Source organism: Calypte anna, chromosome 9, assembly GCF_003957555.1.
Source record: "Calypte anna isolate BGI_N300 chromosome 9, bCalAnn1_v1.p, whole genome shotgun sequence".
Classification (NCBI taxonomy): Eukaryota; Metazoa; Chordata; class Aves; order Apodiformes; family Trochilidae; genus Calypte; species Calypte anna.
The window spans coordinates 25,078,186-25,097,833 of NC_044255.1; the positions used below are offsets into that span (position 1 = coordinate 25,078,186).

The following is a 19,648-nucleotide window of genomic DNA, read 5'->3' on the forward strand; positions in this document are numbered from 1 at the left end:
CCAAGCAACCCACCCAGCCTGCTCACACCCCGAAACGAGAGGGCGAACGGCTCCGCCCCGCTGCCCCGGTGGAACGGGGATAGGGGTTCCGTGAGAGCCGTTCAGGTCTCACCTGGGAACACAATTCCACAATAAATGGTAACTCCAGACCCAGCCTGGAGATGTCGGGCAGGAACACCGGAGCTCGGTGCCAGCCCTGGCCCCATGCCCCCCGCCCGCCTTGGGGCTGGACACCTCCTTGGATTCCTACAGACCGCTCCGTAGTCAGCATATTCCCCCAAAGCAGCATCCCCAGCACCAGAAAGACAGCTCGGGAAGCGGCGTGGTCAGCATGGATGCAAACCAAGAGGCGAGGAAAACCTCCAAGGAGTCTTTTTTCCCCGGGACTAAACGATTAGAACACCAAACTGCAGGAGGAGTTAAGCACACCTAGTGCAGCTAATAAGATCAGAGCAGGCACCGGGGTTGCCTTGCCAGGACACTTCTAAATCATGCCCCGGTTTTAATCCTTGCTAGCAGGAGAGAAACAACTGTGCATAATGACTGGCAAGCACAGGTCACCGGCAGACAGCTAGATGTCTTCCTGGTAAATACCGACAGACTGCTTCAGCTCCAAAATTCCCAAGTCAAGAGCCATCCTGTGTCACCAGTGACGACTGCTCATGCTTTGGGACACAGCATTTGGAAGCCTGTAACACATCAGCAGCCACAGTGTTCTGCTGTGAACATTTCCCCGTGAGACCTCCGGGGAGGGAGATGCCAATGCAGGCGGTAAGAGCTCCACAACCAAGCCGTGAAAAAGCTCCAAGCGGGGATTCGGTCCTGCTTAGCACTCATTCCATACCAGGCATTGATTTTCCCAAGCACCAGGAAGAGTTAGAGCAGCAATTGATGTGTTTTACGTGCTAAAGGCCACATTTTCAAAACAAGGTATTTAATTTCACTCTGGTCGCAACAGTAATCACCCTGAACGAGGGCAGAAATACAACAAAATGGAAACGTGAAAACCGCCTTTTGTGCTCAGATGTAGCAAAAGGAGAGATCTTCTTGCTGAAACACATGAAACTATGTTTTACGCCTAACTTTGTAAGAAGTTTCCCGTTTCGAGGTGGCCAAGGCACTCAGGTGCACTGCAATCCTTCTACCCGAGAGGTCAGGGACACATCTGTGACCGCACTACACCAGCCTGAATTTCGTTCTTCGTCCTGCAGGCTGCCAGCTAGGAAAGGAAAACTATTACTCCACGGAGCTGTGATGCCTCGGGGGTAAATCCTCTGCATGTGAAGAAACGCTAGATGTATATTTTGTCTGCACATTTACTTGAAGAAAACTTGTTTTCTCAGAATTTGTTATCTACCTGAAAACACAGCCAGAAATGTCAGCATTAAAAGTAGCCTTCTGGCAAAAATAAAGGCTGACTTCAGCCCAGAGGAACATCTTCAGTATCTCCACTAAATAAGAGAAAACATTAGCACAGAATTATATTTTATCTGCATAAACTATTTTCCTCTGACTTTGAGATTCTCTTGTGATATCCCAATGCAATAAGGAGTCCCCAGTAAGCCCCAGAAACTGGAGGAAATCACAGCAGATTTATGAGATGTCTCTCTGAGCTGGCTCTGATAAGATAGGAAAGACTGCAACAAATCCAGAGGGAGGAACTACAGAGAGAGGACAGGAAAGGGGCTGAGGTTTTTCGTTGGGTGAGGTTTATTATTATTATTTATTTTAAATTTCAATTAAATTTGAGGGCTGACAGTTTCCAGACCTCCCCACTCAGTGCTGAGGGCTGTTCTTAATCCACAGGCTGGCGTGTGAAGTTCACCTTTGGAAATCTGAAAATATTTGCTACTTGTCTTGGACTGTTGCAACATTGGTTTGGACACAGCATAACCTTGCCTTCACTCATCATGGGGAACAGAAGGAAAATGAAGCTTAAAATGTTGAAAGCAAGTTAACAAGTGACCCCAAGACAAGGCAGAAAGAGTGAAATAGCACTGAGAAGTCATTCCTTAATATGTTAAGAGGCACAACTGAGTTGTCTGCTGAGCTGGGTCAATGAAAACAATTAAGAACCAGCTCCAGGAATCGATGGAAAGGTTATCTGGAAATGCCCAAGAAAGTGAAACTAACACAGGAAGGGCCACGTGATTATGGCTGCTCAGTTCTGATTAATTACGTCCAATTTCCATTACTTCCTGTTGTTGCCATGAAGAAATGTTGTACAGACAGGTTCATGATCCATTTTCCCTCCTCTTCATCCCCTTACTGTCTCTGACACAAAAATCAGAGCAGCATCTCCCTGTGCTGGGAACTGCTCCCCAAGGGCCAGCCTTTCACTCTCCTCTAACTGGTTTGCTGGACACTGTTTTCTCTATCACAATTCACACATGTCTCTCAGAAAGGAGGATGTGTAAAGCTGACAGGCAAAAAGCACAACACTGAAGAGAAACATGGCAGTGAAACATGCTATTTTTATGCTCAAAGTGGAAGCTGAAAGCACTACGCTCAGTGACATGAGAACTGTCAGCAAGAACAGATAATTACACAACATGGATCCGTCCTCATGACAATTACTCTAATGAGATAGGAAGTGGAATAAAATCAATATTCTATTTACACTGAGAGGACAGTATCAAAGCTTGAAATTGCCAAATGGTTGTCTGTTAAATAGAGAAATCTAAAAATCCCTGACAATATTTTCAAAACACCTCTGCCAAATTCCAAGTTTACCAATAACATATCTCAACATAAAATTTGGGAAAGATACAACAATTACTTCATGGCACAGTTGAGGGGTATAATTATAGTGCTGTCACAGAATTAAACAGATACAATGAGCTAATTGACATCCTGGCCACATAACAATCTGGGACTGGTTAAAGCAAAATATTCCTCAGTAAACTCCTGCTGAGCAGACCAACGTGGCCTTGTACCCCAGCTCTGAAGAACTGCAGCCTGCTCTGGGGTGGGATGCCCAGATCCCCAACCACCAGAGCCCCAAACACCATGTGCCTGGTGCAACAACCCCTGAGCTGCTCTCAGGTACCACAGAACCTCTGTAAAGACACTGCCCGTGCTGCTTCTGTGACCCAGGTACTCTGCATAACGTACACGGGTTTGGTAGTACCACTAGTAGTGTTTGAAAGGTTATTTCTGTAGTGTTTTAGCTCTGACAGAGCCATTTGGGAAGGCAGCACAACCTCCCACTGCCTTCAGTGGGCTCCTTGGACAGATCCTCACCAGGCGTGTTTTATCCTCCCTGTGTTTCACAGTTTCTGAAACGGCTTTAGGAGAAACCCCTAACTGTGACATTTCATCTAATGTAACACATCCCAGGATACTCCGTTCCTGAAAACAGGATAAATAACAAAAAAAGAGGCAAGGCCATCAAGTGCCCCCACTTGCAGGCCCGGGGGCAGAATTTAGGTATTTTGCTAGAATCAGTTCTTCAAGATTCCCATCCCACATCCAAGTGCGAAGCAATCCCTAACAGCAGTGTAACAGCACTGATGTACAGATCCCACAGCCCCCTCCTCCCTGACTTCAATTAGCCAAGCTGCCTCCAAGTCAGAAACTTATACTGCAAATTCCATTCCACTTTATAGTCAAGAAGTATGCCTGTTGACACTTTTCTTCCTGTATAACCCATGGTATACATTAATCTCCTGCACAAAACTGGGGGTTCAGAGACATGCAGAATTCACACAATCTGACAGCATTAGATGGATGTGTATTTATAAACTAAAAAAGGGAAAGGTCAGTGTCTGTCTCTAGACCAGGAAATGTGTACACTAGCTATTATTCTGCTCTTTCAACTTGTAAGCCAGAGAGGCAAAATGGCAGGAAGGACTACCCTGCATTTAATCCATTTTGCTGTTGATTTATGTATCACAAAGCAGTCACGTTTCCATCCACAGCACTGCAGTTACACATACTGCTTCTGGTAGTAAAAACAAATCTATGCTGTAATTCTTTTAACATAATATTTATATAGAATATATTTTAAAAATAGAGAGTTCTGTATTCTCCTGGCATAGGGGTATTTCAACCATAGAAGAAGAGACATTTCCCACATAAGTCTAAAAAGAAGTTGTTTGTCTTCAGTGAGTAAGCTACTGGTTTAACCTAAAACCTCAAGCAGTAAGTACAAAATAACAACAACAACAAAACTGAAATAACCAAAAGTTGTTCTATTGAAATCAGTATCATGTGCTTGTCCTCATTAATATTAATTTTAGACATTGTGTTTCCATACAAAGACATCTGAGAGGCAGTAACAAAGTAACTATGCACCCCTACAAAAAACGTCAGAGCTATTTGTTAATCACTCTCCTGCACATTAAAGACACTTTGATTAACTGCAAACACACACAGGTCAAAAGATGCAGGAGAGGAGAGGGAGTGCCCAGGTCAGCAGCACCACACCAGGACCAGTCCCACAGAGCCATCACGGGCTGTGCCAGCCCCCCTGGCTGTCCCTTGTCACAGAAAGGCACATTGCCCCATGAGATGTCCCTGCCCTGCATCCTGCAGCAGGGAGCCAGGAGCAGGCTGGCTCTGTTGGCTGGGCAGCCACACGGGGCCAAACCCACCCTGCACACAGCAGTTTTTGGGGTGTTTTCCTCAAGGACATGACCACATGGTGAACCTCATCCTGGGTCCCACAGCTGGGATTCAAACCCCAGGGGTACTTGTGACTGTGGCAGAGAGGAGAGTGCAGAGAGCTGGAGAACACTGCTTACTGACAGGGATGTCTGACTGCACCCCTGCTCACACACAGAGATGCTGCATGTGTGAAACGTGGTTCTTAGCATCACCCATGATAACAACCACCACAGAAAGAAGCAGTGTCCATGACTCAGCAAGGGAAGCCAGTGCTTCCTTCCAACATCAGATTCTGCTGATGCTGATGGTTTCAGGGAGGACGAATGACCCGGAGGAGCTCTCTCAGGGGAGATGCAGCTGACCCCCCAGCCTGGCTTCCTGCTGCTCAGACACCTCAACACCTGATTTATGGCCAGGGGAAACACAGCAGCACCTCACACTGCCAGGCTCCTGCTTTTCACAGCCAGATACACTGCTTTTCCCTTCCCCTCCTAGGGCAGCTGCCATAGGGCCCTGGTTGCAGCGGGTGGCTTTTTCCTTCCCTAGAAAGAGCAGTGGGTGAAATGAGTCTGGAGAGACCACTCTGGTGGATGACAGCACATACATGGTCAGTACTAATCTTATTATTCATTTATTAGTAATCAAATTTGCTTCACCCAGCAAAGCCCTCCACACAGCTCCACTCATCTGCCCCAGACCAGGCACCCTCTCCTGCACCTGACCCCATCACCAAACTCTAGATTTCAAAGTCCTTGCCCATTCACACGATGATCACTTTGTTATGTGAATAATTACAAACCAGGAGCCTGGAAGCAGCCACCACAGCCACACACCAAATTAACCAGGAAGATTAAATCTGAACTTAATTACCAGGAAGGGAACAGACCATTCCTGTCATCTGCTCTGAGCTGGCATGCTGTCCCTCCCCAGGGCAGTGTGGGCACCTCAGCACCAACCACCCACTGCATCACCAGGCCTGCTCCTGCTGGGGACATCAGACTTATCCTTACGTGACTTGAGGGCAGACAAAAGGGGACATGAGCACAGCTAATGAGGAACACGTTAGACACGGTTCCGCTTTCAACAGCAAGTTACAACTGGGGTTTTCATGGCCTGGCCACTCCAGCTCAGTTCTGGTGAGCTATGGCAGTGCTGTCACAGTCACATGCTCCCCACCAGGGATGAGAAAATGACACAGGAATGAGGGAAAATGGGGTCACCCCTGGGGCTGGCACTGAAGGATAGCACACTGTGGACACAGCCCTGAGAAGGGCTCGGGGACACACACCTCTGAAATCACCCCTGCCTCCAAGCCCCCCAAAACCACCCCTCCCTGCCAAGGCCCCCAAATCACCCCTGCCTCCAATGTCCCTCAAATCATCCCTGCCTCCATCTCCCCCAAAACCACCCCTGCCTCCAAGCCCCCCCAAGTCCCAGGGACTTTCTTTTAGGTAGTCTGCAAAGCAAAGTCACAGCAGCAAGTACCTAGACTCCTAGAAGAACATTTTTCACTGCTACAGATGAAGAATCTGAAAAGCAGGTAATTGCACTGTCGGTACCATGGATTCCCTCACTATCTTTGATTTTTCACAGCAGCCACGTTGAGTTCTGCCCATATATTGAGCACTGAAGAATCCCTGTATAAAATCAGATATGGAAAGGATTCCACTGCAAATCAAAAGTGATCCCAGGACAAAGGCAGCCCAGGCACTAATGAAGTTTTACAAACACTGGAAGAAACTCTTTTTTTTTCCCCCTTTTTCTTTTTCCCAGCCTCAGGGAGTCACAGGAAAAAAAAAATGTACTCAAGTTGATTTCTCACAAGTAAATCATGCTGTGTTTATCAGCATGTGCAGTTGACAGGACCTCTTTGCCATGGAAACCAGATGGCACAGCCCCCCCAACACAGCGCTGCCCCGGGGGGACCCGTCGGGAGGAGGAGGAGGGGTGGGGGGCTCTGCACAGCCCCCCCCAGAGCAGCTGCACCTCCCTGGATGCAGGAGCACCATCTCCCCACGCCTGCGCAGACCCAGGCACGGGGTTTCTACGGTGGATCCAGGCCTAATTACTGCTGCCTTCAGCTTGGCAACCTCCTTGGAAAACCTGACACATCTGCCGGGCTCCGGGCTCCTCACCAGGCTCAGCACCTCGGGTGGGTCTGGGCCCAGCCAGGGCAGGAAACCTCACAGGGCAGGAAACCTACAGCAATTCACTTCGATCTGAAAGAAAAGCCTCCCTTCCCCGAGCACTGCGTGGGTGTCCCTGCAGCACAGGTAATGGCACCACAGCACCACGGCTGGGGCTGCTACAGGATTGGGCTCCTCTCAGGTGATGGGGTGGGCATGGGGGGGTGGGCATGGCCCCCTGTATAGGCCACCTCCTCCCCACACCAGGCAGATGGCTACTGGGAGAGGAGCCCTGCAGGCCTTGCAGAGCCACGCCAAGGAGCTCCGATTGCTCTCCCTTTTTTAGAAGGAAAAATTCCCATTAACTTCTCTGGAAGCAGGATTGGGCCCAGTGCCCAAACATGCTCTGGCTTCCCAAGTCCTTACTCACCCCTGGCAGCCGGACCCACTGGTGCAGGAGCCAGCAGGAATGTGGGCAGCGAGGGCTGAGGAGCCCAGGGTCTGACACAGAGAACAGCCCTGGTCCTGGGGCACCAACACCACATGCACACACACACACTGCACACACACACACACACACTGCACACACACACACACACACTGCACACATACACACACACACTGCACACATACACACACACACTGCACACACACACACTGCACACACACACACACACACTGCACACATACACACACACACTGCACACACAGACACACAAACACACACAGACACACAAACACACACTGCACACACAAACACACACACACACTGCACGGGTGCTGCCTCACCATCTGTGTGTACATTTACACCACGACCACCAACTGTCTCTTCAGTCACACCTGAACTTAGAGCCACCCAAGCCAGGAGGTGTCATTTATAATGCTTTCAACATTTTACTTTTCTCCCCAAATAATACCTACTCCAAGCCCAAGCCCAAGGCATATTTTGCCTTGCCAGATGATCTGTGACCGTCTCATGACTTCTTGTGCTGTTATCATCACCAAGCTTACAAAACAGAGCTGCTAAGTCTATTAATCTACTGAAACACAAAGTCTGAAACCGTAGAAACAAAACATCTCTCTACAAGATATATAAAATGTGGTGTAGCAAGATAAGGGGAAAATTCAGAGACCTGTTGGTTTTTTCTGTGCCACTGCAAGCAAGGCTGACTCACTTTTCTAAGAACCAGCTCCGAATGCAACGTTAACAACACGTATGGAAGTGAAAAAAATCCCTTGTACAAGAGCAGGCTCCTGAGGGGCAGACAGGAAGGTGAGCACCCACTGGGAAAACCTGGGCTGTAAAGTTTCAGCTGTCACCTGTGAATTCAAACAAAGAACTGATAAAAAAGAGACAAATCCATCTGGGCTGGAGGGCTGTGGGAAGGAGCACTTCTCCAGACACCAAATGCCCAGACACATTTTAACCCATCTCGTACTTACTTCTTTTCACTGTGCTGAAATTCATTCTGATTCAGCCACTGATACACAGCTTGCATATTTATGTCCCAAAATATTTTTCTGTGAAAGCAAATATTTGGCATTTTTGCCAGAAGCATAAGGCCCTGAGAGCAACACAGGCAGTTGCACACTTTCTGGCAGTGCTCAAATAAGGGCTGGAAGCTGTTCCTCTCCCAGCCCTCCTGCCAGCAGTGCCCAGGGGGATGGAGAAGGAGCTGGGGACCTGGGGCTGAGCTGGTGCTGATCACACAGCTGGCTTGTGGAAATGACAACCTGGCTACACAGAACTCACAACCCATCGGGGTTTACTCAGTGCTGGCTTCCTCAGTTTTCCTGAGGAATCTGTGGATTCACACAAAATTAATTCTGAGCACAGTAGAGAGCATCCTAGTGACAAAAGAATACTATTACCTTACATGCTGCTGCTGGTGCTTCTAATTAATACCAAACAGCAACCATCCAATTACAAATTCAAGCTGCATTTAGTGAGAACTTCAGCTAGACTTTGTTGAGGACCAACAGATTATTTCTACTGCAAACTCTGACTCCTTTGATATAGTACATTAAAAGAGAGATCTCCCAGCTGCCTCAAACATATTTAGGATTAAAATATTCTTTTATAACAATGCAGCATATGCACCCAATGTGAAACACAGACTATTCCATGAGGTAGTAGCTGCAGCAAGCAGACATTTTAAAAACAGAGTTGATCCCAGAGGAAAAGCAATTCCCCTGACACATGGCTGGATTTCATCCCGAGGTCAGCACACACCAAACCCTCACACAGCCATCAAACAGCAGCATCCTGAGCACCAACCTGCACCAGCTCCCTGCTGCTGCTGCTGCTCCCCTCTTGCTTCCACTGGAGCTGGGGAGGAGATTTCAGAGCAGGAAAATTCACTGCTGGTTTGGAATGCACCAACCAGTGCAACCCAGCATTTATCACTGCCTCAGTCCTCCAAAGGAAGCCATGACCAAGGCACTCACCCTGCACAAGCCGCCGAAGGAAGAGGAGGAACCTTGAGATGTATTTTTTAATGCTGGTGTGTATTCAAGTTTTGTCACAACTGTGATACAGTTTTAATGGTCCCTTTTCTTGTTAATTGCTGCAAACTCTGACGGAGGCTAATGGGAGTTACAATGGCACATCTTCACGGCAGAACTGCCTCCAAATGTCACCAAGGACAGCAATAAAAAACCATTCACGTGTTTATCCTTTCAGTAAATAACGAGGGGCAGTAGGAAGGAAATGTTGTTTACTTTGCTGCATTACTTGGGAAACCAAGTTTACAATATAGAATTGTTAATAAAATTAAATTAAAAAATAATAATCATCAACCACTGCTCTAATCCCCACGAAACACAAACAGACCACCACGTTTGCAGGAGCAAAGGAAGACCTGGGAACCTCTGAGGACATTGGAATGGGTCTGAACACCCAGGTCCCTGGGGAAGAGTCCAAAGCAGCCAGCTCCCACAGCTGGGGGCTGTATGGAGCACATTTCCAAAACCCTGGATGTACACACGGGAGCTCTGCTGGCACCCCAGTGGCTCTCTGAGCCCTCAAGCAGCACCAGATCTGCAGGATTATTCTGCCACCACTTCTAATTGACCAATGGTACAAACCTAGGTTATTTCAGGCAACACCTGACCACTGACATGAGCATCCCTTCCTTGCTCAGACTGGGAAACTATTATTAAAATATTCAAAACAATTACAGTAAAATTCCTTCTGGACAGAAGTAGTTGCAGGAATGTTTTGATAAATACTCAGTTACCCTCCACACGGACAAAAATCATAAAAACGTGACAACAAAACAGAACTTCTTCTGCAGTTCTATCTTAGCGACTGGTCTTTGTTAACAAGAAAATTACCTCTTGAGAGCATTTGCATTTAAAATGTGTTAAGGCAAACACATATTAAGCCTTTGAAAGTAATGAATAGTTACTGCAGGCGCCTCTGATAATCCCGCACGTGTGACTTCCCCAGTGTCAGCGCCGAGAGAAAAGTGATGCTCCCAGTTTACACAGCCCGTTCCTAAGTAGCAATCATCCTCCACTCTGGACATCAAGAGGTGCTAAGGCTCATTCATCCTCCTAATTACAGGCATTCCTGTGTCCTTAGCACCTCCTCATTAAATCTGAAGCAGCAGAAGAAAGCAAGTGCTTAGTGGGAATCAAAACAGAGAGGAAAGCCTCTGGTTTTAATCTGAGCTGGCTGTGAGATCTTCATCTACACCGCAGGTGTAAGAACCTTCCCTGAGGCCACAGATCCCGTCCTGGACACTGCAGGGAAAACCCTGGAGCTGCAAAACCTGGCTCCCTCTGGAGCAGCATCCTTTGGGGGTTTCATGCTGGTCCCAGCTGCTTGGTGGGATGCCCCACCATCTCCTGTACATTTCTTCCCTAGGTTTCCAGTACACAACGGGCTCTCCTCGCAGCTTTGCACCTGACAGAGGGATGCAAAGTGATGCAGCTGAGATGTTGAGCAAAGGCCACAGTACCTCTACCAGCCCTGTAAAACCCCCCCGGAGGACAGACTGCTGCGATGACAGGACAGAGTCTTCTGAAGAGTAACTTCCCTGCTTACAAGATTTTGGGAAGCAGCATTTTCAGTGCTCCCGAGACATGCAAACTGGGCAAGCACCAGAAACCTCCATGCAAAACAGGCTTTAAAAGAAAGAACAGCAGCACCTGCTACTTTCAGATGCTTGTCAGCATGTGGTATTTGTCTGGGAGGTGCCTACAAATGCTAGTTTGCTCAGTCCTTGGCCTTGCTATAGGAAGCAGAATATAGATAAACTCAGAAATTATGACCTAGCAATACTATGAAACTGTGAACAGCATCCGAGAGCTACTGAAGTAACAAAAGAGAAGAATTCAAGAGGTGGAGAGGTGCAAAATGGAATTAACCTTTCTCCAAAAGTGAAAATTAATTTAAGGCCTGAAGCAGCTTGATTCACAATTATTTCTGAGTATACTGTTGAACTTCCCAATGCAGAACAGACTATTAGCATCTGTAGTCTATAGCAAAGTCAGCAAAAAGCCCTGAAATTTTTACATGTTCCCCAAGTCCTAATTCTCACCTTGCTGGAAGCCCTCACATTGCTGAACACCAACTGCAGCCAATCTTGTCCGTGGCCAACTATAGAAAAACCTCTCAGAGAAGACTCAGACTTATTAGACTGCTCTGAATTATGACTACGATTACTTCCATGATTAGATAATGTTATATCAAGGAAAATTTAAATTAAAATTCTCTGCTACTGCTCATTGAAACCGTTTTGTTGACACTCCAGAAGACAAACACTCCCCGCTAACTCGCTCCTCTCAAACTAAAACATATTCTGCCACGAGGATGAAGAACCTGGGTCAGACCCCTGTCTGTCAGGTTCCTGATTTCCCGTGTTTGCAGCACAGTTTCCAGCCCAGGGAAACACGAAGCTGGTGCTGACCCGGCTCCGCAACACCTCGGGGACGGGATGCTCAGAGAAGGATTGTGTGGGTACAAGGAAAGAAAACCCCAAGGCACTGTGCAGGGATGGATGGAAACCATACCCTCTGCTGAGACCCTGGGGAATGTTCCCAGCACAGCTCTGACACTGCTGCCTGGCTCAGGAGAATTACACACTTCTCACAGAATGCCTCGGTTCTCCTGTTGATGTCCCATAGAGTAACCAAGCCTCTTTGGGCTCAGACCCTTGCCTGACATTCAAAATAAATTGAATTCAATGATGGCTTCAAGGAAATGAGACAAAAACCACACCCTGTCACTTTCTCTCACATATTAGCCTAAAAATACTCGCCTGGGTTATCTTTCCTCAGTAGCCCGAGTAACCACCAACTGCACAGTCCCGTGTGTTTCAGTGTCACAGAAGCCTCCCAGGCCACACGGATGCTGCTAATTCATACCTGCAACCTACAGGGTAATAAGGTCTCGAAATTTTCTCAAGTCCAGAAACCATCTGGTTATGAAAATTTGAAATGATCAGAATATTGTGGCATGTCAGAAGGTCTGGGACGGGTCAGCACCCAAGACAAGCAGAGGGACCGAAGTGGATTCAGGCACTGGCCCCCAAACTTCCCCTGCAGTGATAAGTACCACGGTGAGTTATTCATTATGCAAATTATTTCCTTGTCACTACAGAATGTGCAGCTTCATTAGAGCCTTTCTTCTGTAGTGCAAAAGACGATGTAGTCCAGTTATTTATTCCCGTTCCCACTCGGTATTTGCATGCCCCTCTCCCGCACATCTCTGGGTTAAACCTCCTCTCACACAACTCCACTACAGCTACTTCTTTGTCACCACTGTCCTACTGCCGGGTTTTGTGTCAGTAATTACCCCGACTTAGGAAAAAAAATTACCTAAAGGAACAATTTATTTCTAAAAAATATTAATCACACCTTTTCCTAAAATAACAATTCCACACAGACAGCATCCTGGCATTTTCTCTTCCACCATACTACCATCCAAAGAAGCTGCTTTAATTGCAAGAACGAGATGCAAAACAAAGTTCTGAATTCAAGAACTTTCTCTAAAAAGGAAAGGGAGAAAAAAAAAAAAGAAAAAAGAAAGAAAGAAAGAAATAAAAATAAGGCCCCATTTCCAGGCAGCTAACGCAGAACCTCCCGGCGGGACAGGCGGTGCGGTCAGGAGGTTCCGCTCGGCACCGCGATGTGCGCACACCCGCGCTGGGCACGGCCCTCTCGACCCGGGGCTGCTCTGCCAACCACCGCGCTGCTTCCCGCACCCGCATCCCCACCGCACCGCCCCGGACACCGCCAGGGCTGATCCCGCCGGCCCGGACCCCGACACCTCCCTCCCCCGGGAGCCCGGGACGCGCCGCTCGCCCCCCGCACCTGCCCCGCACGGCTGCCGGCCCCGGGAGCAGCCTCCGCAGCGGGCTGGGACCCCCCCGGCCCCGGGGAGGGGCCGCGCCCCGGCAGCCGCTCAGGGTCCGTCCTTCCCCCCCACCACCACCCCCCCGGGCTGAGTGCGGCGGCTCCCCCGGCCCGATCCAGCCCGGTCCGCAGAGACGAACGGAGCGGGTCCCGGGTCCCCGCCCCGGGCAGGCCGCCGCCCGCGGGCCCCGCCGCAGCCACCGCGCCGGGAGAGGCCGCGGGGCCGGGTCGGTGCGGGCCGGGGGTTAACGGCGCCGCGGGCACCTGCGGCCGCCCCGCCGGCACTCACCTCTGGCATGCCCGCGGGGCGGGCGGCCCTGCCCGGGCTCGGCGGTGGCGGCCGCGGCGGCCCGGCCCAGTCAGGGGCTCATGCTGTCAGTGCCGCCGGCGCGGCGGGAGGGAGGAGGCGGGAGGCAGGGAAGGAGGGAGGGGAGGGAGGGAGGGAGGAGGGCGGGAGGCGGCGGCCCGGGCTCCCCGCGCCGGCCCCGGCCCCGGCTTCCGCCGCCGCCCCCGCCCCGCCCGGAAGCGAGACCCGGCCCCGGCCCAAGGGGAGCCCTGGCCCCGCGGGGAGCCCGGGCCCAGCCCCGGTCCGGACGCGCTCACCTAAGCCCGGCGGAGGCTGCGGGATGCGGGGGACTCACAGCCGAGGAGAAGGCGCGGAGCGGCGGCGTGGCGGGCTGCCCTCCCCCGGGGAATCGCCTCCCTCATCCTCCCCGTGGCGGAGCGGCCCGGCGCCTCATGAGTCACGGTGCCCGGGCCCCAGCACACGTGCCCGGCCCCGCAGCCGCCTCCGGTTTCGGAAGAAGAAAAAAAAAAAAAAAAAAAATCGCGTCGGGGGGAGGAGGGACGCGGGTGGAAAATGTCTTCGGCAAAACAGCTCAGCCCGGAGCCCGGCCTGCCGCCAGCGCGGGTCCCCGGGATGCATGTTTAACACTGCTCCCCTTGACAATTCGCTTTGCTCAGACCCCCCGCTCCCAAACTCGCTTTTTTTCTTATTTTTCTTTTTTTTCCTGCGCAGGCAATGGCACCTTTAGTCCCTTCAGAGCAAGCGAAACGCCCCTGCGTCCCCCTCTTTCTGCATCCTAGGGCACCCAGCAGGTTCCAACGGGGCAGGTTTGTCCCCGGGCACCCCGGGAGCCCAGCGCTGCTCCCGGAGCCATCCCGGGACCCTTCTCCTTTCCCCTCACCATCACTGAGGGGACAGTTGTGCTCCGACACTGTCACACAAGCAGTGACACAATGTTCTCTTCCAGGACAGAAAGAGAAGGTGAGCACCTAAAGACACAGGCAGACAGGCTGCCAGTGCCGACACGGGGACACAGGGGGACACGGGGGGTCTGGTGCCACCTGTGCCAGGCCACCGGGACATGGCATGGCAGCTCCAGAGATGGTGGTGAGGACAGAACAATGGAAAAAAGCTGGAAAGAGCCTGATAGCGCCAAGACAAGGGAGTGCAGCAGCGATCTTCCAAGATTTAAGGACACCGTAAAGAGCAGGGAACATTCTTGTCTCTGTATTTATGGCTGTGAGGACGAGAAGATGGGCTCAAACTGCAACGAGAGGAACTCAGGCTGGATTTAAAGGGGAAAAAAGTAGGCCTGAGAAGGGCACTAAACCAAGGTTAGACACTATCCAGGAGGTGGGATTTAGGGACACTGCATCCTGCCTGGGGTGAGGGGATGGATTAAGTGACCTTCTGTGGTCCCTCTTCCAGCTCTTTCTTCCTCTGACCCTGCTAAGATTGACTCTTTTTTGATCTATACTTCTCTTTCATGGTGTGTGGTCTGTTCTACCCCAAAGGCTCACAATATACCTCTTACATTGCTCAATTTTTATTTTTTTCCCCCCACTTGCCATAGAAGATTCCCATGTCTTTGAAAACTCTGTTTCTCAGTTCTCTATATTCTACTGTTTAAATAAAATCAGTGGCAAGACTCTCTGATTTTGTCTTTTGCTATCACAGCAGCAGTTGTGTCTTAGCCAAACTCACACCCAAACCCTACAAATATTTGCACTGATTCCAGGAGACATTTTGCTTAGTGGTTTTTTCCAAAGTATTATATCATATGAAGCAACTGCTTCTTGGTGAGCTGGAGTACATTTCAATGCATATACACCTACATTTCCAAGAAAAGTCTATTATTCCATTTCCCTTAAACTTTTAAACTCAATTTCTGTTTTCTTCTATAGGCAACAACTCAGAGAACTGTTACCTGACAGTGAGCACCGCAACAGTTTCTGTTCCTTCCTGCTCCCCATTGCTAAATGTGACAGCGGCCAATTAGTCAGGATGAGGAAATCCCTTCTTCCTCTCGCCACAGGCTCTGCCCAAGCAGCTCCGTGGGTGCCAAAGCCCGGGCTGGTGGCCCCAGCCCATGGGAGTCTCTGGAACTTTTCCTTCCCATCTTCTCCCATCTCGTGATTGTCTTTTCTCCCCAAGCATGCTTACAATTCTGAGAATCACCTGTTACCCCTACCCATTTGCTCCAAAATATGTTTATTTTTACCTCACAAATTAACAAAACAAACCAGCACTAAAGTGGCATTGCCTCTGCAATTGCATGTTGTTTATTTATAGATACTGAGCTTCTGTTGACTTCTGAAATTTTAACTGACAGCTCAGAATTACATCTGCCATATCCTTCAGTCCAACAAGCCAAACCACTTTGCTTTTAAATTTGTTAGGCCTGGAGACTGGAAGAATTTTGCCTTTTCCCCTTATCTGTACTTGGGCCTGAATGAAGCTGAGAGTTATGTTGTGTGAAATGAGGTGACACTGTGCTTTTTCAGCTTTAATGAATAATTCCTCACCTTACTTTAGAGACAAATAATATAACCTGCTCAAGAGATCTGGACTCCAGCTCTTTCTTCCTGTGATTTTTTCTTGTTGTTGTTTTTCTATTATACAGCCTGGCATGAATATAATTACCTTTTACTTTTGTGCTCTAATCACACCCTGGACAGCCCGTGCAGCACTTGTGCCTCCAGCCTCCCTCCCTCCCCTGGAGCTGCCTGGGCTGAGCTGCCACAGGAGCACCCTGGGGTGCTGGGTGCCCCAGGAAGCAAAGGCACCTCACTGACTGGGATGGCTTCCTGCTATTCTCTGTTTAGCATCTTTGGGTTTTTTTATAGAAACTGGAGACTGAAAGGACTTACAGAAACACTCCCTTTCCTTTTGGGAGACTATGTGGTGAATTTAAATTTGTGTTTCAAAAAAGTTTTATCCAGATCATTTAAAAAAAAAAAAAAGTGACGATTTGTACCCCATCGTATTTTTATATTTGCCTGACCTACATGGCTCTGCCTGTCATTCCCTGCAGATGTACAGTCAGATAACATCAGCACTGGGTGCATACGCCTTGGTAGTCCCTGGGAACGAATATTGTAATGGATCATTTGTTGCTCTTCCTGTTTCTGTTCTATCACAAAGAAATATGTGGGGCTGCTTCCTCTCCCCATGCTTACATCAGTACACGGGGCATTTCCAAAGCTCTTGCTGCAGTCACAAAGTTTTCTGTGCAAACTCCTCACTGCCCAGATTTCCCATAAGTAACTGCAGGAGGCCAGTGCCTGCACAAATTATGTTTTCTACACACAGAGCCAGCTTTAAAAGTATCTGGTGCCTGAACTGTGCCTCTTGTCCTTGCCTCCACCACGGCTGCAGGGGGGGTACATGGGCACTGAGGTGCCACTGTGCCTTGTCACTGGGTTTGTGCCCTGCTCATGATATTATTTCTCCCTCTATCTGATAAAATTAACCCAGTCTGTTTCACATTGGTTCATATAAGTTACAGGGACTGAACCCCAGAGCACTGATGCCAGGCACAAGCTCTGCAGTTACAAGATGTCCAGGCAGAGCATGGTAAAGAGGAAACCATAAGGAGGTCTCAGATCCAGGGGTCTCCCAGATGATCATCTGGTGATGATAATAATTACCATCTGGGACACCAAACAAGACAATGGGCTAATTATCTTCCAGCAGAGGAAGATAAAGAAATATGTCATGGAGCACTTAGCCTCATGTGCCATTCAAGCAAAAAGAAGACAAGGGAAAATAGAAACGTGGCGTGTACAGAGAAAGCATTTTGAGAGACATTTTGTGTTTTAGAGTCACTCCGTTAGAACAACTGGAGAAAAAAAGAGGAACCCTCTGTCTGAGCTAACACAGCCCTGGCACAATGAAGCAAGAATCTGACCTCTGAGAATTGTGCAAGGTTGCCTGTTCATCCCTGTAAAACCCACCAAGGAAGGCTGCAGGGCCCCTGGTGGCCCAGCCTGGGCTGGCAGAAGCCCCACAGTAGGAGCCCAGCATGTCCTGGTGCCATACACGGGGGGATGTGGCATCCTCCTCACGACTGCAACTTGAGCAGAATAAAAACACTTCCCACTCAGTGCCTGCTTCAAAATGACCTGACAGAAAAGATTTGAAGGGAAAACTGAGTGACAGGCCCTGCTGTCACGGGCATGGCATTAGGGACACAAGGTGAAAATGCATTTACAAAATATATTTACAAAGATACAGCATCTTTGTGATTACAACAGGGCAGATGACTCGAGTCTGTAGAATAAGGAAACTTGCACTATGGATGGCTCATTCCTAGCCCTCCCTCGGGGATCCATTCCTCACCTGGGATGGGCAGAGGGGGTAACCTGTGATGCACAAACCACAGCTGCTTCAGGCACCAACTCAGCAACCATTTCCAGTCCTCTCTGAGGAGCAGCACCTTGCTGCACCCAGGAGTGCAAGATGCTGCCCTACCCCCTGCTACGCATAGAGAGGAAAAGCAGTGTGCAAACCCATCCAGCTCGAAGTATGTCTGGTGGCTTCATTTTGTCACACCAAGCAGCTACCACAAGCACAAAATAAACCTTGCACTCTAATTTTCATTTCCTCCCAGCCTGATCTTTACCAAGGTCAGACACATGTTAGTGCAAGTGCAGACTGGACACCAGCACGGGCCTGGAGATGCTGTTTGCTTCCTTGGGCTGTGGAGCTGTTTGACACTCGTGAAACTGAGGTTCCCTGGGGAGGTGGGACATGACATTTCAGTCTTGCTGATACTGAAAGCAGTCGTTAGAGCACGACTTGAGCTTCCGCTGCTGCTGCCAGCAACGTGGAGCCCAATGCCCCAAGATGGTGGGGGCCTTCCTGTTCCATCCTGCACCTCCATTTCCCTAAAGCTGGTGGGCGAATTCCTAGCTTGGCCCCTCCGCACTTTTGTTCTTTTGTTTTAAAGCCTCCTATCAACTGATGGCATTTTTGTTAAAATTGATATTTAAAAACACAACCCGGCCCTGCCTGCCACCCGACACCGTGCTTCATCACAGCAACCCGTCAGGACCTCAGCAGGAAGCTGAGGGTTCACTCACTCTCAGGAGATTAACGTGGTTTTAGGCTTTACTGATGGCTCTGGGGGAGCTGATGCTACAGGATGGGCTCCCACCCACCTTGCCTGGGGCTGGAGGGGACCAGTGCTCAGTGCCCACTGAGAACCCCCCTGGCAGGCAGCATGGCCATGACGCCAGCACCCCGGCCATGCCACCAACACCCCGGCCATGGCACCAGCGCCCCAGCCACGGGACCAGCACCCCAGCCATGGCACCAGCGCCCCAGCCACGGGACCAGCACCCCAGCCATGGCACCAGCGCCCCAGCATCATGGGGTACACAGTTACAGCAGCTCAGGGGCTCTTCCCCAGATCTCAGGAAGATCTTTCTCTCAGGTTTTCCATCTGAGCAAGCACATCAGGAGGCTGACAGGCAAAAGGAGAGTAAAGCAAAAGATAGGATAAGGATGCTGCTCCGGTGGGCTCCTCCAGCCAGGCTGTCCCCGTGCTCCCAGGAGTGGGTCAGGGCTGGCTCGGGGTCCCGGGGGAGCTCCACACCACAGATGTCCCTGGCAAGAGCCAGCAAGGCTCTGCTTTGGGATCCAGCTACTACTCGCCTTGCACTTCAGAACTGTGGAGTTTTGTTACTTAAAACTTCGCATAACAAAGTCTGGCACTTACCAGAGCGTTCAAAGCTTCCCTGGCTTCTCTCGGGGTAGCAGGCGCGGTGGAAGGCGGGCAGGGTGACACAAACCCATCCCTGAGCAGCAAACCCAACCCCACCCAGCAGCCCCGGGCGGTTCTGCTGAGGGTTTGCTGGGCCGGGGAGGGCCCCGGGGGTGGGCGAGGAGCAGGAACTTACCTGGGGGGTGGTGTGGGTGCAGCTGGGGCAGCACAGCCCCTCCTGCTCGGCGGGGATGGTCCCGAGAGGCTCCGTCTGCCGGGGCTGAGGGGAAAGGCCGGGGCAGCCGCGCTCCCCAAGCCCTGTGGGGCTCAGGATGTGAAATCAGCTATTTGCTGGGGCATACAGCAGTAGCCATGGCGACGGGCTGCGGTTAGCCTATGTATTTTCTTAAAGAAGCAAAAATTACTTTCAGCTAATAATAAAAAAAAAATAATAAAAAAAACAGAGTCCTGAGGGGAAGTGGTGCTGTGTTGTGGCTGCATCTGCAGCAGCAGCACAGCCTGGATGATGGGGACACTCGTGTCTCAGCCACCACGGGG

At 50.1% G+C, this 19,648-nt stretch overlaps 1 protein-coding gene across 14 annotated transcripts in view; it reads right to left on the bottom strand.

Annotated features, from left to right (window-relative positions):
- The window catches only part of MBNL1 (muscleblind like splicing regulator 1), a 75,675-nt gene extending 56,324 nt beyond the window's left edge, over positions 1-19,351 (bottom strand). For 4 of the 14 annotated variants that reach the window (XM_030455957.1, XM_030455961.1, XM_030455956.1 and 1 more), the window contains exon 1: positions 13,387-13,539. Coding sequence is in view for 1 of the 14 variants with exons in the window: in XM_030455960.1 (XP_030311820.1) it covers positions 13,387-13,395 (9 nt within the window). In the remaining 13 variants the exon portion in view is untranslated. Of the gene's footprint in view, positions 1-7,164; positions 7,218-13,386; positions 13,542-13,700; positions 13,788-19,105; positions 19,171-19,286 lie in introns of those variants that run through there. The other 10 variants (XM_030455960.1, XM_030455955.1, XM_030455958.1 and 7 more) reach the window with 8 other exon arrangements.
- Positions 19,352-19,648: the final 297 nt, after the last annotated feature.